Source organism: Zootoca vivipara, chromosome 8 (genome assembly GCF_965207765.1).
Source record: "Zootoca vivipara chromosome 8, rZooViv2.hap1.1, whole genome shotgun sequence".
NCBI lineage: Eukaryota > Metazoa > Chordata > Lepidosauria > Squamata > Lacertidae > Zootoca > Zootoca vivipara.
Window position 1 is genome coordinate 39,819,127 of NC_142591.1, and position 18,796 is coordinate 39,837,922.

General features: G+C 39.0%; 1 protein-coding gene across 1 annotated transcript in view; it reads left to right on the forward strand.

The window, feature by feature from the left end:
• Positions 1-17,164, forward strand: part of APCDD1 (APC down-regulated 1) — a 35,987-nt gene extending 18,823 nt beyond the window's left edge. Inside the window, exons 4-5 of the mRNA XM_035125234.3 lie at positions 11,368-11,689; positions 16,139-17,164. Of these exons, the coding sequence (XP_034981125.3) occupies positions 11,368-11,689; positions 16,139-16,590 (774 nt within the window). The 3' untranslated portion in view covers positions 16,591-17,164. The remainder of the gene's footprint in view (positions 1-11,367; positions 11,690-16,138) is intronic.
• Positions 17,165-18,796: the final 1,632 nt, after the last annotated feature.

The window sequence follows — 18,796 nt, forward strand, 5'->3', positions numbered from 1 at the left end:
ACATTAGCTTGCCTAGGGCTCAAGGGCCAGAGCTTCACAACCCCTGTATTATGTCTTTTGTGTTTCTAAGCTGTACTTCCTCCTTTAACCAAACTAGTTTCGTGTTGTTAACACTTCAATATGTTTCTAAGTATTGTTGTGGCAAACAGATTCTTAAGTAATAAAGTTCCCATCTTTTCCCTTAGCCTGTGCCCTTCCAAGCTTCCATGCCCTTTGAAATGTTCCTGATAATAATAGAATATATTCAATTTTTCTTGAATGTCTGGAAACTAGACCAGCCGACCAGCCAACCAGCCAACCATCTCAGAGGCATAGCTGCCAAGTTATCCCTTTTTTTAAGGGATTTTCCCTTATGCTGAATAGGCTTCCTCGCGAGAAAAGGGAAAACTTGGCAGCTATGCTCAGAGGCTATTTTGCTTTGCTTTTATGTTTTACTAGAAATCTTGTATATCTGCAGGTCAGGTAAAAGTAGCTTAAGGTCACAACACAGTTGTGTGGTCTACAGACGCTCATTAAAATCCTGATAAAAAGAAGCAAATAAAACTTTACCTCATTCATTGCTTTTGAGCACTTGCAGATTCAGTGTACATCCACTAAGATTTTTATACTAATTTATATTCTTCATATTTTATGCTACCAAATTCATAGTGTATTATTTACCTGTTCATTTAAAATCCTGTAAACTGCTTCATTCAGAACTCTGGCAGCTTGTGGACCGTCTTTAAGGATAGCCCCACCTGGAATGCATTACAATAATCAAGAGGTTACCAGGGCATGGATTATTGTGGCCATTTTATTCCAATCTGGGAATGGTTCTAGCTTGCAATCCAGGGGAAGCTGGAAAAAGGCACCCCATGCTACCTGAGCCTCGAATGACAAAATGCTACATACCTTTCCTTCAGAGAGAGTGCAACCCTATCTAGAACACAATTCCTGGACGCAATCACCCACCAACAGAATGTCCATCTTGTTGGGATTCATTCACCCCATTACAACCTTCAGACATCTGTTAAACACCTGCACCGTTTTACCTGATTCAGATGGTAAGGAGAAATAGACCTGGGAATCATCTGCATAGTGATGACACCATGCCCCAAATCCCCCCAATGACCTCACCCATCAGCCTCATATGTTAAAAAGCATGAACCCTGTGAGACCCCACAGCACAGACACATTGATAAGGGCCTGAGTAGGAATGCAGATCTCTCAGAATAACCCTGCAGGTAAGCGTGGAACCACCATACTGTTCAACTCCCAAGCCATAGAGCTGTTCCACGATCAGTGGTATCAAAAGCTTCCAAGAGGTCAAGGAGAAGCAATGGGTTCACATTCGCCTATCTCCCAATAAAGGTCAGCAACCAGGGCAAGGTGTTTTGGTGCAGAGGTGGGCCTGAAGCCAGAATGCATTAGGTCCAGATAATAAAATGAACTAATGAGCAGTAGCTCTTTTTTCCCATGGTTTTTGAGGTTGCAGCCATAGAGTGCATACGGGATCACATACGGGATAAGCCTAACACTAGCACCTGGAACTTCCTTTTGTTATAAAGATGAAAGTGGGTATAACAGAAGGACATAAGAATTGTCTTGGGGGGGGGGGAGAGAGAATTGTCCTTGGAATTGCTGATATGATAGTTGTCCTGGAATGAGAACCATGCCACTTATGTCTAGCCTCCAATTTCCTGATCAAGATTGGAGACAATAAAAATCAAGGAACACAGACTCTGGATAATATTTCTATCCATCCAAGTTTGCAAATACTTCATGGTTTAGATACATCACCTCTCCGCTAGTTGAATTCAAATAAGTCGTTCCCTTTTGTCTTCCCATTGTTCTTTGTTGCCTGAGGTACCTCTGTACCTCTAGAAGTAACAGTTTTGATATGTACCATGATATCTTTTGAAAATTGAAGCCAGAACAAACAAACAAACAAACAAACAAACCCACCCCTCTGACTGGGTTTCCCCAGCCACTCTGGGCAGCTTACAACAGAATATAAAAAACAGAATAAAACTTCAAACATTAAAAACTTCCCTAAACAGAGTTGCCTTCAGATGTCTTCTAAAAGTCAGATACAGTAGTTTGTTTATTTCCTTGACATCTGATGTGAGGGTGTTCCACAGGGCGGGTACCACTACCGAGAAGGCCCTCTGCTTCGTTCCCTGTAACCTCACTTCTTGCAGTGAGGGAACTGCCAGAAGGCCCTCGGAGCTGGACCTCAGTGTCCGGGCTGAACAATGGGGGTGGAGACTTCTACTGAAGAAAGCAAATGTTGCTGAGAAGGTAGGCAAAGAAAACTTTGCTGGGAAATAGAATGGGGGTTATATAGCCACAACAAAAGAGCAGGGATTATAGTTTTTAGGGGAGAAACAAGTCATTAGCAAATCATATGTAAATCTGAGGAATTGAGAGAAAGAGGAATTGAAACAGAGTACAGTACTGCTGTTTTGTAGTGGGGCTGTCTGCACATCTTTTCTGATGGCATCTCAAAGGAATGCCTATAACAATTGGAACCACATTTGAGACTAAAGCAACAACAACTCTCAAAGAAACATTTACACATCTGAACATCATGTGCAGTTTGACCCCTTGTGTAACTTAGCTATAGGTCGTAATCAGGGCCGGCTCTTCGTAGACCCCCGGTGGCGCAGTGCACCATGGCGCGGGCCTGGTAAGCTGGGTGCCGGCCTGGCAAGGAGGGCGCCACGCGGCAAAGCCGCACAGAAACCAATTGCGCCCTGCGAGGGCGGGGCGGGCGGCAGAGCGATCTCCGCCCCTCAGCACCAGGGCGCGCGATCTGCTCAAGACGGCCCTGGTCGTAATGGCTTTCCTAAATATATGAAGGATGAAAGCATAGGATGCATTTTGAGACCACACAAAATATAGAGCTATGAGGTTATAACCTTTCTCCTTTGAACTTCTTTCCTTTTCTAATTGTCAGTCCATAGGGACTCGGCTGAAAATGAGCTTAAATGCTTAATTGAGTTCAAAACCACTAGTCTCAGACTCTTCTGGAAACTGGACACCGTGCATAAACAGAAACATTAAATCAACTTGTTTTTTTAAAGGCTTTTATGGTCACATAGTGTGCTGGGTGAGGAAATCATCTCTGAAGTGAATCAGGTGTATTGTACAGAGTCTGTCTGGCAAGGCTTGTTTCATTTCCTCTTTATTATTATTTTAAAATATAAAAACACAGCTAAAATAATTAAGGCATCTATGAAAAATAAGAGAACCTTGAAGATTTTTAAGTTGATAAAGCTGCAGAATTGGATGTGGAAGCCACATTTATACTATTAATATGGTTGAAATGAGTGGTAATTAAAAGCAAATGATTCCTGGATATGTTAGGAATGCTAAAGCCGAAGAGAATTGATCTTATTCCAAATTCTTTATAGCAGTTTAGCGGCAGGATGATAAATCAAAGACCCAAAGTGAAAACCAGACAGATCTAAGCCAAGCTGCTAATTTGAGCACGTTTCCAAAGACTCAGAAGTTTGTTCAAGCACACAGACTTTCCCTGCTAAAATGTCTTCTTTGTGGTCCTTAAGTAAATAGCATTTATTCAGAGTTAAATATAGACTATCTTTATTCATAAATTCATATAAACAACATACCCTTCAACAATATGATCCCAAATGCATTTGTGGCTGGTGAAACCCAGCCAGATGGGTGCAGTATAAATACAAATTATTATTATACCGTGTAGCTGCATTAGTTAAAGTAGCACTTCCAAGTGGGGTAATAGCAGCTGTTCAGTGCAGCCTTTTGGTTGCTCTCATGCAAAACATTTATTTCCAAATATCAAGTGGTTTTGTGAATAAAAGATATGAGTAAGGTGGGGTAACTGAGTGCAGTACAGGCCACGTGCAGTTGCAGACTAGATCATTTATTTACTTTGGGCATGCCAGGGGTGGGTGGACACACCCCACAAACAGATCAGTGGGCAGCACCTAGTACATTCTGGTTGCTGCAGTCAGGTCCCTTCAGAAGTCTCTAGGGAGATCCAGAGTGGTATGTTTATATAATCAACTGATTTGAGGGCACATTCATCATTTTCTACTCTCGTGCCACCAGAACCAACATATTTTATTATTTATGAATATGTTAAGCTATTAAATATGACAATCTACAGCAATCAACAAAATTATGCCTTTAACAAATCATATATCTTATTTGTTTCAATTTGCATTCTTTGTTGGAATTCACACAAATAACAGTAAATTAGATAGATCCTGGAGTGATTCAACAACAGGACACTTTGCTATTTGTGATTCAATAGCAGGGCAGTTATTCAGACTATGCACTCCTAACACAGTTTAAATGTGAAGAGGTTCTGCGTGTGGTCTGTCTTTTTCTAGATTTCCAATAGCCCATGGTTACAATTACAAAGCATTATTTTACACACACTGGGAAATGCTGCACAATATTCAGTGACCCACAGCTGGCACATACTTTTAGGGATCAAGGACACTGATTTAGACAAATATAATTCAGAGTAGATATTACAGACATGACCGTGTTGACCAGGAAACTCCTATATACTGTATCTGAGAAACAGCTCCATTTTTGGATCACTGTGTGTGTGAACTCTGCTTTTGCATACTGAAAATGTTTTCAAAATCAATTTATCCAGATAGAAGTGACAAAAGAGAGTAGAATTTCACATTATGACAGATGGAGCTGTTGTGTTGAATTCTCCCCTTCTGCAACACGCACACTGCAGCTTGTGGCCAGCTACCTCCTGGAGTGACATCAGCTCCCCAGTTACAGCCATCAAATGGTAGGGAAAGAAATGGATCCTTTCTGTTGGCACTCAGTGGAAAGCCCTGGAATATGATGGCTTCAGGCCCAATCATTCCTGATCCAGGCTTCTGCTGCTGCTGCAGCAGCAGCTGTCTGCCTGCCCCTCACTCTGCACCCTGCATGTGTGGCAGGAGCTGCAGATGTAGCAATGACCCAGCACTTTTATAAAGTTCTGCAGGGCTGGAGTCTTGATTGCTCCTTCTGTTTCTGATCATTTAGAATAGTTCAAAGCAAGTTAAATGGTTGACTTGGAAAAGTGATCAATTAAACAATCCCTTTCAGAACCATAGGAGTAGGTAGGATGCAGTAGTTATCCTTCTCAAGTAGCTGCTCCCAGACTTTGGAATTGCCTCTCTAGAGAAGTTAGGCTGGCTTCTTCATTGTTGTCCTCCTGCCAGCAGGCGGAGACTTCATTGTTCCAGCAGGCTTTTGGGAACCGGCTGTTTTAAATGAAAGGGCTGGTGCCATGCTGTTCTTATTGTAATTATTTGTATGGTTTTAATATATTTTATGTATACAGTTTTAATGCTATCAATTTTTAATTGTTTTTAATTTTCTCCCCCCCCCCCATTTTTAGCTGTTCTTTTTCTTTTTTAAAAAAATCTCTAAGCAGCCTTGAGTCCCTGTCAGGGGAAAGTTTGGGGGTATAAATGAATGAATGAATGAATGAATGAATGAAAACCTCTCAGAAATGTTTGCTGAAAGTAGTGAGAATGTATTCTTTTTATAGGCAAATTAGCATATAATTTTTTAATACTGCCCTGAACTTTTTTTTAAAAAAAAACTCCCTTAAATTGTAAAATTTACTCATGAATGAAAATAGCAAGTACTATGTTGATACAGTACATATATGCAGACACTAAATAGAAATATTTCCCTTTCTTTTTTGGTACCTGGCACTTGTGCTTAACAGAAATTCAGTGCCAGAATCTTGGAAATGTCTGCAGTCTGGGCCAGGAATTTCAAGCAGAGCTGATACGGAAGCTAGTGAAGACCAGGAAGTGTGAAATAGACTGAGGTTGAAACATGAATTCTAGATATCTGGATCATTTCTGGGTTATAACATCAGCTCATTTTTTACGTTCAAATAATTTGAATGTAATTACACAATATGACAAATCCGAATTATAATTTGATCCAAGGAAGGAAGGAGAATATGGAAATAGCTCTCCACCATTGAAAAAGATTAAAAATTAAGAGATAACCTGCTTGAACTATTCAAGGCAGGATAGATGGCTGAAGAGAAAGGTGAGGTTGAACAGCCTCTTAAGAACTGATTCCAGAGAATGAAATGGGAAGCATTCAGTCTAAATAAGATGCCACAGATAGCACCAGAAACAGTTGATGAATCCTATATCCACAGAAATGTGTGTTATACCCCACACACACATTCAAAGCCACTGCCAGTGGATGTTCTCAGATTATTTTAGTGTGATTTTATTTTTATTGTTGAAATAATGCTCCAATTTTGCGACTTGACACATCCAGGCTCAATCCATATGTCAGTATTTTCTATGGGGTGTCAAGTTGCTTTCTTAAAATATGTCAGAACATCCAGAAAATGAATGTCTCACTCCTGTAACTTTACAGCTGACATCAGCCACTGGAAATAAAGTACAATCAAATCATAGCAAATGCACCACATTAAAAAAATATATTTCATAGAGTGCAAAAAAATATAGTTGAGGTACAGATGAGCATTTAACAAAAAAAAAGTCAAGTCCAGTTGACACAAGAATTTCAAAAAAGACCTAGAAGGCAATGGCAGGCAATCCAAGGGCAATTAGCACTTTTATAGCATTTAGAGCTGCTCCTTAAACAAAATATTTTACAGACCAAGTACAAGGTTTGGATCATTCATGAAAGTCTTTCAACTGCACAAAGCAGTCATTCAGAACATGAGAAGGAGACAGGCTTTATCAGAGTGGGATAGGATTGTAGCTATCTTTGGTGTTGATGCCATTTCCTGAAACTGGCATTTTCAGTTTCTATACAGTGACCAGAGAGAAATATATGAACAGTGCACAATTCCACATAACAACTCCCCAGTTTCTCTTACTCTGTGTCTGTCTTGTTATGCCTTCTCCCCTCTCTCTCACACACAAAATACTCAGGGATGCAAATGCGTGTTCAGGGGCCTGGGACTTTTAGAAATAAGAATCTGAACTCAGGCAATGCTAATTAGATAGGGCATGTTTATTTTATAGTTCCTTCCTTGCTTACAATTATGCAGACCAGTGTTCTTCCTTCCAGAATTCCCTTTGCCCCATGTCCTAAGGTAGACTCATGCTTAGCTCAGAGCATTCTGAAATCCTGGTCTCAATCAAGGAATGGATTGGTCATAAACATTACAACCCTCCTTTCCCCCTAACTATAAAACCACAAATATAATTGAAAATACAGAACACTTGAAAACACTTCTACAACTGTGTAACAAAAACTACAACTATAACAATATTATACAACTAAAGCCATAGACCAAAACCAAATTGCTATATGGGTCACAATGGAGCACAATGGTTGGCCCTCGCTGGGTAACTTTGATCACATGGAAAGGAGTTTGAGTTCTGAGCGGTGCTGTGAAGTAGGTTAATGATAGAAACATTTCTTGTTAATTTTGGGGGACTCCTTGTACCATGACCATTGTGCCACTTACTGTGATTTGATAGAAGAGCACTGAGAGTATATCACGTGGCTTGAGATTGTATTGAGAGTATATTGTGTGGACACAAAGTGCATCCCACTTGGAATGGTGTTTCTGTAGCTCTCTTACTCTGCTTCATTGCAAGATATGCCATATCTCATTGGTGCAAATTCTTGTTTTATATTGCTTCCATCTGCGGTACCAATATATAGAACATCTGAATGTCCACATAAACCTCTCAACCTGCCCATGTGCTTGTGGCCAATAAGGTGCAACGTTTCAGTGTCTGAATCCAGTATAGTCTGAAAATTAAGCAAAATGATGGTCCACTTTTTTCCTTTGAGGATATGTTAGCTGCTACTTGTTGGAATGTTTCTGGAACACATGCAGAGTTTCAGTTTCTTTAATGGGGCCCCCTTTCTCAATTTTCTGGGTATGTATTTCTGGCATTTCATTTCCCTGAGCTGTGTCTATAGTGTTTTAGCAAGAGTCATCTGGTATTCTCATAAAATTTGCCTGAACATTATGTTGGGAGTGCATATTCTAAAACAGCTGAATGACAGACTAAATATCAATTGTTATATTGAATTAATAAATGAATTAATTAAATGAGGTAGCTTTCAAAAATTGGTTCTTTAAGAGTTTTTGAATTTTGTGTTTTGGAGGCAAAATAGACTAGTGCTGTTCAACAGTGTGTGTGTGAGAGAGACTTCACATTTGTTAGCTTGGCAAAGATACACTTACTTTGGTATTGTGTTCCCCATACCCATCAACTAATTACAGCCTCTTTAGCATATTGGATAAGCCATTGTCTGAAGAGAACTTATCAGTCAATCACTTTGATATTAAAATGGGGGGGGGGGTTGTGATGGCCTTTCCTTCACATTCTATCCCTGCATCTTCTAAGAATTTGCAAAACTTTCCCCCAAAATATATACATTTGTCATTGCAAATTAGTATTGCTTCAGTAGAATAGATGACAGATGTAGGCATGCATCTGAGAAAGACACTGTTTGAGTCATTTCTCATATTTCACAAAAATGAAAATGTTTAAATTCAAATGAAAATGAGCTATGTTTTGCCTTCAAAGAGTTATAAAATTATATGGAAGCAGACAAGCCAGACAGCTTCAGCATTTTACATTTACTGGTATTGGTACAGAATGGTTTCAAAGGATCACAAAGTGAGATGTAGTTGATTTCTTCCTAGTCTAGATACCTGAACTCTTGGGTGCTTAAAAAATGACTTTCCAGTATCATTCCCTTGTCATTATTTTGCAGTCTTAATAAACTCTGTGGACCATTTGTAAACTTGAGTTATAATTGCATTTTTCACCTCCCACCCCGTGAGTTGCCTTATCCATGTTAGCCTCATCAATGAGGTCATTGAAAGCCTGCTACTTATCATTGTGGAGGAGAGATGCTAGCCATTTGGTAATGTGTTCTCTTGGGATTGAGATATAAGAGTTGTGGAACACTTGTGGGAAATTGTGCTAAATATCTATGAAAGTATTTTTACATGGCATAAGCTCTACAACAACAGAGGGTGAAAAATCCCAGACTTTTCCATTTGTTTCAAGTTATTTTCTGATCCATTTTGGAATCAAACACCTCAAGAGTTTTCCCTTGGGCTCATCATGGGAAATCTTACCCAAAAGACCTAGACACCGATTCAAGAGCCTTTAAAATACTGAGTATAATAATCCTGACCTAACATGCCCTTCTCTGCCATTAGTTGGCTGTGCCTGTAACTCAACAATTTTATAGGCTTAATGGCTTGCTGCTAAGTACATCTTTTAAGGCTAACCAAAGTCAGCTGAATGAAACAGTTCTCTTAGTCGATATGTCTAACAGGCTAAAACTGGTTGTTCTTAACTCTTTGCAATACTCTCAACTTTTAAAACAGTTCTTGGTCTACAAATATCATCTGGTACAAATCAACACAGTTCCTTTAAAGTTTTTGGATCGAAGGTTATTTACACCTGATGAGAATCTGGACATTATAGTTTGAAGTATGTCAGGCTGAAAAGAAAAAGAGGCAACAGGAAGAGAAATCCTGAAATAATTTTTACTTTAAACTTACAAAGTTCATAGAAAAAAATTATGATGCATTAACCAGGAAAAAAGAATGGTCTCAGATAAGTTCAGGGAGAGAACAAAAATGTGTGCAGTGTTTGTATAATGCATCCAAAGCATGCTAAAGTGAAAGCTAAGAAGTATTGGTTCCCAGGCGCCAAGTGAGATATCACCCCAAAATGCAATCGTTCTACATACCATTCGTGGGTTGATTTCTTTTTCTTTGTGGCATCACTAAAAGAGGAAGGAGTAGGATAAGGAAGGCTTCAAGGCCAGGATAAGAAGAATCATTTGCTTTCCTTTTGCTCCCATTATGAAAAGCTCAATTGTTTCTTCTTACTGCCTTTATCATTTGGGAAAGGATACATTTAGCACATTGCAGCTCCAGATAAAGGAGGCATCAAAGGTACATGCAACATGTAAGGAAAAGAGAGGAACACTTTTCTAAACTGTTCTTTATTTCCACACATTAAGATTCAGTTTTTTAATGCTTATTTTCACCTAGGGATTAATATATCACTTTAAAATCTGTACACCTCATTCTTTTTTTGTATTTTTAATATTAAGTTATACGTATTGAATTTGGACAGGAGATTCTGGGAGTTAACATGGTATTTCATTAAAATGCATACAAGGAAAAATAATGTTTGAGCTTTGGGGTTGATTAAACACAAAGAAAAGATCAGTCACCTGAAGTGAGTGTAGCATGAAGAATTTTATTATTTGCATCTGTGGGATGAGAACATGAAAGTGATTAATAAATATGAGGTTCAGTGATTGGAAAGTAATATAGAGTATTCCAAGACATTCAAGATAGTTTGTTGGCTTTCATCCAAGGAAATATATTGCATGTCTCTTTTGCTTAATAGGACTTTATGGCAAGGCAAATTGTCTCATGCATTCCTGGATTCAATCTCTCCTTGCCTGAAGCAAGCCAGTTATATCACCTTAAAACTCAGGGTCTAGAACACACTGGCACTAGCTCTTACTGCCACAAGCTATATTGACTGGGCCACAAACTTCTGTCACTGTTTTAGAGATGGTTTTCCCTTGGACATACAATGAATTTGCAAGTCTTCTCCTGTCTTACAGTGGTGGTAGTGAGGCAGATTGGAGTGTGACCAATAAAAAAACAAAGGAACTATTTCAATTTTACACGCTGTATCTCAATCAGATTTTATTGCAGCATTGCTTAGTAAGGACAATTAACATTATCTTGCAAAAAAAGGTACCGGGGGGCCAATTCATCTTGTTCTTTAAAAGGGCACTATATCTAGGACAAATACCCCAGGGGCGGGTGTCATTTTTCCTTGGTGGAAGTATGCATGTCTCATAAACTTGTCTATTTCCTGTGTTTATTCTGGAGGTAGGGCTGTTTCACTTTTTTTCCCTACACAGAAATTACATTGAAAATCGATATGCAATACAACATGAAACAAATGTATACAGTGTCCATTCTGGGCATAGGAACTACTCTTAAGTACTATCTATAGGCTGGAATCACCAAATTACTTTTTTATTTCTTTACAAATTTCTTCCCATTAAACATCCCAAAGAGATGTAAATATGCTCAAGTGTTTGAATATGCCTAGTGCAATTAAGTGGGGGGGGGGAGCTTCCCCTTCCATTTCATATCACAAAAGGATTATCTTTATTTATATATACCCTGCCCTCCTGCTTTTGAAAGTTTCCAATTTGAAAAATATGTGTCTGCCGGCCCACCCATCTCTTAGGCACTCTAAACTAAGAACTGAACCTATAAGGAAATTTGATTTGCTAGCAACTGACTATGTGTCTTACAAAGTTTCTATCAGTTTTACAAGGTTTCTGTTGGTTTTGTTTCAGAACCATGACCATTCATGTATAGCATGCAGGATCATCTATCGGTCAGATGAACACCACCCACCAATTTTACCTCCGAAGGCTGATTTGACTATTGGATTACATGGGGAATGGGCAAGCCAGCGCTGCGAAGTCCGTCCTGAAGTGCTCTTTCTCACCAGGCACTTCATCTTCCATGACAACAACAATACCTGGGAAGGTCATTACTATCATTATTCTGACCCAATCTGCAAGCACCCCACTTTCACCATCTATGCCAAAGGTCGTTACAGCCGGGGAGTACATTCATCCAGAGTGATGGGAGGAACAGAATTTGTGTTTAAAGGTAAGATCATTAGTTTTGAACCAAAGCTCTTTCCAAAGTACAGCAGAATTTTTATAGCACATAGCAAAACACGTATGTGGAGGGATTAATACCATACCAAATTGCCCAACATGTTATTGGATATCCATCTCACAGTAGACCAGCTCAGTATCTTGTAGCCATGCAACGTTTTATTTAAGCTTCCTGCTACCTTCAAGCAGGACTATATTCCTGTAGTTATCATGATTCCTGCCTTGTGCTACCACACTAAGTTGAATGGCCCAGACTGGCCAGGGAAGGGGAATCATCAAGCATTATCGGGTATTTTGACAGGCAGGAGCCAGACTCTCAGATTTCTGTAATAGACCACCTCTTTCTGTGACGCTTGTATGATGCTTTTGGGTGGTCTTTGGATGAGGGGTTGGGCAATTTCTAAAGCCTTTAAAAGTTGTTACACATCTTTGTTCTGGGTCCTCACCTCCTTGCAGGGGCAGAAGCTCTGTTGCAACCGGAAATAAAGATCTTCCTTTCTTCTAAATTAGGCATCCCCAAACTGCGGCCCTCCAGATGTTTTGGCCTACAACTCCCATGATCCCTAGCTAACAGGACCAGTGGTTGGGGAAGATGGGAATTGTAGTCCAAAACATCTGGAGGGCCGAAGTTTGGGGATGCCTGTTCTAAAGAAATAAAGAAACTTGCTGCAAAGCAGCAAGGTCAAATAGTGTCAAATAAAGGGCAAGTACTTAAAGCTTAGAAGTAGTGTAAGACAGACTTGGAACTACCAAAAAATCAAGTTAAGATACGTGTTATGAAACAATGGAATTAAATTCGAAAGTGTTGTAATCACAGCCAACTGTGCTAAATAAATATAAAACATGTATCAGTCACCTTAAACAGAGCAAACAGTTCTCCTTGGCTTTTATATAGAACCCCAGGGATAGCTGAGCTACAAACAGTTCTTAAAAGAATCAAATGAAAAAGACACATGGCAACTATAAAATGAAATGTGGTTGTGCCTAAAGAGTAGGGCTGCAAGTTCTTTTTCTGAAATGGTGAGAGAACACACCAAACTCCTGCAGAGCTGAAGAACGAAAAGCCTTCACTCCTAACATCCATGACAAACTTGGAGTGCTTGCCCATCACTTTTATAAAGGCATTCCTGGGTTTGTGATCAATTGGTGGGCATTCCAGTCTTAAACATAGACCATCAAAGCTAACCTATGAAGTCAAAGGATGAAGTCGAACATAACAAATCTAAATAGGGCTGCTTCTGTGTTGAAATGACATGCAAGGGGGCCTGGATTTTTGTTTGGATTTGTTGAATTGTTCATATAAATTTATATTAAAATATGCCACCCAAACTTGAAACTGGACCAACTTAAGTTTGTTTGGAATTCCCTTTGTTGAGGCCCTTTCAGTTCAGCTGGAACTCAAAACAAAATTGTTTAAATTACTTTTAAATTAAATCTAGTCAGTCTTTTCAGGATTAGGAGAACTTGGCTGATATAAATCAAGGTTGTTTTTTTAAAGCTCTGAAGTTTATAGATTATCCATTCCTCAAGATGTTGCACACATGAAGCTTTAAAAGTGTGGATAATATATGATGGTAATGGAGCTGACATTTTCTGAAGTTTTTGGTTTCCATTTGGAACTGGTTACTTCATTAGCTTTCTGAGCAAGTATATGTTAAAAGACATAGCTTTATATCCTGGCTACAGAACAATTTTTAAATGAAATTTGAGTGCAGTTTTATAGCGTCCTCTCTCATGAAAACCAACTTGGTTTTATTTGTAGGCTTGCCTGGGGCAGCAGGGTTGTGAAATAGAAACTGTTTAATCTCTTCCCTTTCCTATCTAGACATCAGTCTTTTTTCTTTTCTTTTTTGGTGGAACTTGCTTTTCCCCCTCCTTGAAGAATAATTATGTGAACCAATGTTAGTTCATTTGCTTAGCATGCCCACAACACAAGCTAAAAATGTGTGTGAAGATCGAACAATTAACTGACCCAATTTATTGTCCCCAGCTCATTATATAAATACATTGTGAGTTTTAAACTTTGAAAAATAGGCATATAAAAATGTTTGATGATATTTAGAGGCTTAAAAAGAAATCAAGAGCATCTATCTGGAAAAATGATTTATAATTAATTTCAAATAAATTTGCACCTTATTTTTAAAACTGTATTAATTTTTGTGCTTACTTTAATGAAGCTTTATTGAGCAACTGGATAGCTGGGGGTATATGTGTATGAAAACAAATTTTTACGAATATATGTTTAAAGCTTGGATGGACAGCAAAGTACTGGATCAGCACCCTATGGCTGTTTTCCCTGTAAAATAAGTATCAGAATTAAGCGTACTTTTTAAAATAAAATAAAATAAATGTTAAATGTAGTTTTATGTTATATTTAGATCAGAGCCACTCTAGTAATCACATGATCTAATCCAGGCATCCCCAAACTGTGGCCCTCCAGATGTTTTGGCCTACAACTCCCATGATCCCTAGCTAACAGGACCAGTGGTTGGGGAACATGGGAATTGTAGTCCAAAACATCTGGAGGGCCGAAGTTTGGGGGTGCCTGATCTAATCTAACGAGTAAAGGTATAAAGTAATCGTTATTGTTCCTAAATTGCAGCATGTGAGGACATGACCTTAGATGCTATTTTATCTAGCATGTGGATGAAGAAGTTAGGGCAATAATAGACAACCCTTCAATCCAGAGGCTGCTTACGGGTGCAGGAACTCCATTTTAGCTCAGAACTCCCTTGCTTATAAACATGTGAATGCATAAGCTTTGATTCAAGTCCTCCATTGAAATGAATGTCAAAGAGATATAAACACTAACAAAATTAAATGTTTGCATTGGTCATGCTCATTAAAACAAGAAAAATTGAGGATATGTTCATGCCTTGCTGAAATATTTGTTTATGGCCAAGGGTCAGTGAATCAGTCAAGATTGGCAGTTTGCCATCTTCCTTGATGTAGCTTTTCCACATGCACACACGTGTTACACAGCAGTTGCATGATTTCATATTTTAAGGAAATTTAAGCCTTTTCTTAACATTGTACAATAGCTGTAAAGCAGTCATGTGATAGTCCAGTGACAATGAGAAGTGAAGCGTGCCAGGGAGGAATACATATACAATACAGACCAGCAATGGTTACCATAGAAGAGGAGGTGATGCAACCTGTTTTGTATATCATAAGGTAGAGTAGCGTATTGAATCTAGGTCATGCCCAAGGACTAATTCCTTTGAACATTGTCAAGGCTGAGCTACAAGAAACGACACTTTTTGCAAGTCTTCCAACAGCAACAGAAAGCAAACCTCCACTAGACAATTTTGTTACTCAGGGAGTGAGCAAAAAAGTGTTTGCTCATTGCAAGACAGGGAGAATGGGTCTCTATCTCTGCAGTTCAGGGAGCCATGTCTTCACTCTCAGATCAGCTTTGTTTTCCATGATGTCACTACATTATCCCTGATTCAGTAGGAAGAGAGGAGAAATGAACGGCAACGTACAGGCATACAAAGTGACAATAAAGATAAAATGGGTGACTTGCAAAAACAAAATAGCTACCTTGAGAGCATTTTGGCTCTCGAACGTCACAAACCCGGAATTGAGTGTTCAGGTTTGTGAACGTTCTTTGGAAGCGGGTTCCATGGATTCCGATTGGCTGCAGGACTTACCGCGGCCAATTGGAAGCCGCAACTTGGTTTCTGAACATTTTGGAAGTCAAACAGACTTCCGGAATGGATTCTGTTCAACTTCTGAGGTACAACTGTATCTGATTTACATTTTGCTCACCCTTAAAATTGATTTAGGATTATTTTCATCTAGTCAAAACAGGGAGCACTGCTACAAGAAATTCCCACAATAAGCCAACCATGTACTGTACCTTACTAGTGTTCCACTACTAAATACTAGATCTGAGAGCATATTTATTCAACTCACTAACTTGTGGACATTGCTCTAAGCGCCATTAGCTTAGATAAATTTAAAAGGGGATTGAGACACATTCACAAGATAATATATCTGTTAATAGTGATTAGTTATGATAGCTAAATGGTTTACAGGAAGCTTACCTATGAAAAGCAGTTGCTGTGGGCAAACAACAGGAATGGCTGTTGCTTGTACTTTTCTTAAAGTATCTGGCTGGGCACTGCTGGAACAGGAAGCTGAACTAAGCTGAACTAAAAGGGTCCAGAAACTAATGATCAAGGCTGTTCTTATGACTTGCAACTCTTACTGGTTTTGAACCACTATTTTCTTTCTTTCCATACACTTGAGTTACTCTTCACATTTATAGAGGCCCAGTTCAGAAGCAAATACTGTGTCTTTCAAGGTCAATGGGTTTTAGAAAATTCTACAGAAGAGAATCAAGCTCTTCCTGAAATAGAAATCTGGCTGTTGACAAAATCATATTACCTCAAGGCACAATTAACAGTCCCTTCTTTGTTGTTGTTTTTTGCAGTGAATCATATGAAGGTTACACCCATGGACATAGCTACTGCCTCTCTACTGAATGTCTTCAATGGAAATGAGTGTGGGGCAGAAGGATCATGGCAAGTTGGGGTGCAGCAAGATGTTACTCACACCAACGGATGCATTGCTTTGGGAATTCGTCTGCCGCATACAGAGTATGAGATCTTCAAAATGGAGCAGGATGCCAGAGGGAGATACTTGTTGTATAATGGCCAGAGACCTAGTGATGGATCCAGTCCAGACAGACCAGAAAAGAGAGCCACCTCGTACCAAATGCCCTTAATTCAATGTACTACATCCACACCAAGAGCAGATGAAACTTTAGAAGAAAACAAACTAGGATGGTACAGCAGTGGAGCACCAGCAAAAAATCCCTGTGCTTTTGTTTTGGTTATGATGCTGGCTGTTAGTACTGTGCCAACTTTGGGTATTTACAGCTAGAAGTGCATTTTCAAATGACTCCATATCAGGGCAAGTGTAGGACTTAGGCTACATGGGAAGATGTCATAAAGCATCTTAACTGACAAAAAAAGGACATTTTCTTGATGCCTTAAGAGCTGTTGTTCCTTTTATCCTCCTTGAATCATGAATAGCACCAGTTTGCTTCTGCTTTGAACTTCATCCAATCTGATCCATGGCCTGACATGACTGCACAACAGTAATTGCACTTTAAAACTGCAGTTCTTCTCCCCTCACCCCGTCTTCAGTTTGTTCTTTAGAACAAAATCTTACACAACTTTTCATCTACCAACTGTGCCGTTGCAGTTGCTCCTACTCCCCAAATCAGTTTCATCTTTGAATTTGATTATCTAGAATTATGTTTTTATCGTATTGTGTCAATACTGATAAACTGCATCGTTCTTCTGCTACATTGTATATATGTATATATGAAAAATCCAACTAAGGATGTATCTTAAATACACTTTTATAGAGTTTACATAAAATATTAAATGATCTTTAGGGTCAAGAATGCTGAATGGAAAATCTCAAATTAAACCTGCACAGATAATTTAAATGATTGTGTATATATAGGTGGTGAATTTAAGAATAATCAAAGATTTAGAGTGACATATGGTGCCAATGTTCTTTAATAAGTTGCCCAACTTATCACAGTTCAAAGCAATTTCTGGGGTCCACCAACCGCTTTCCCCCAACTTTGAAAAAGCAAAGACAAAGGGGAAAAAGCAACAAGATTTCTCAAATATAGAAACCAAGGTGAATTACACCATATCTTCATAAGAAATTCAGGATAGTGGACTGTTTGCCAAATGCAATGCACTTAAGTTGACATTCATTTTATTAGACTGGGCAATTCAATAAAGCAAGCAAGGCTTAATCTATATCTTTATATATTTATTTTTGCAATACTTTTTTAAAAAAAGAATTCATAGTAACTTGTGGCAAAGAATGGAGTTTAACTAGGAGCAAGATGGTAGCCAAGTCAGTTTTCTTTTGTTAATGAAGTAGACAAACTGAATATTAAATGATTCTTTTTTTCACTGGGAATGGGACAGGGGGTCATGTAAGCTCCATTGCTTTAAATCAGGGACAGGGAAACCTATCGCTTTCACATTATTGGACAGAACCCCAGGCAGCATGGTCATTGATGATGGGAGTATAGTCCAGCTACATCTGGAGGGACAGATTCCCCACCCCTGCTTTAAATTCACAGTAGCCTCTTTACATAATGCCACAATGACAAGCATTAAATAAGATGATTCCTAAGTATCATCTTATTTAAAACCAGCAGTTTGAAGTCCAAATTATCTCTTCTCTTTCACGCATGTGTATTCACATATAATTTACTGACATGTACAAGTGGGACAAGTTTCAAATCCAGTGGTGAAAAATAGCAATGGGTAAACCAAGCCACGGTGTTGGGTCCCTTAGTATAATAGGAAATGTTCTGTGATAAACCTACAAATTGGAACACATGATAAGGAAAGGAGCGATAAGGAGCTGCAGAGGGAAGGCGGCATAAAGAAAAATTACCTTTCCCCCTTCTGTACATAGAAGTCTCCATAAGATCAGAGTCTTCTATCGACAAAGGGACACAACTATATAGAACCTGTGGTAAGGCACAATAAACAGAAAGTGAGGGATGCAACTGAGTCTACAAAAAAGGGCCAGTCTTACCAGCAGAATTACACTTATAATGTATAAACATCATTCACTGGAAGCTGCTGCCATGGGCTTGCTTTCTCCACTAATTGTTATTTTTCATCATCTGCAGAAGTGAAAGGGGAACTCATTTATGCTGAAGTAACCAAAGATACAATTCAGATCTTGAATTTTTGACAATGACAGTGAAAAGCACAATGTGCAACACCTGTATTTCCACATATGCCATAACTAGATGGGAGATCAGCAAGCCCAAGGCTCAGTGGTTTATACCACAGTGCCACCCCACTGCCATTTAGAATAATAGAATTGTAGAATTTGAAGGGACCCCAAGGGTAATTAGTTCAGGAATATCAACTAAATCATATATGACAGATGGCTGCCCAACTTCTACTTTAAAACCTCCAATATCCTCCTTAAATTGTGGCCCCCAGAACTGGGCACAATATTCCAGATGTGGCCTGACCAAGACAGAATAGAGGAGGACTTTTACTTCCATTGATTTGCTCCTACATAGCACTGTTGT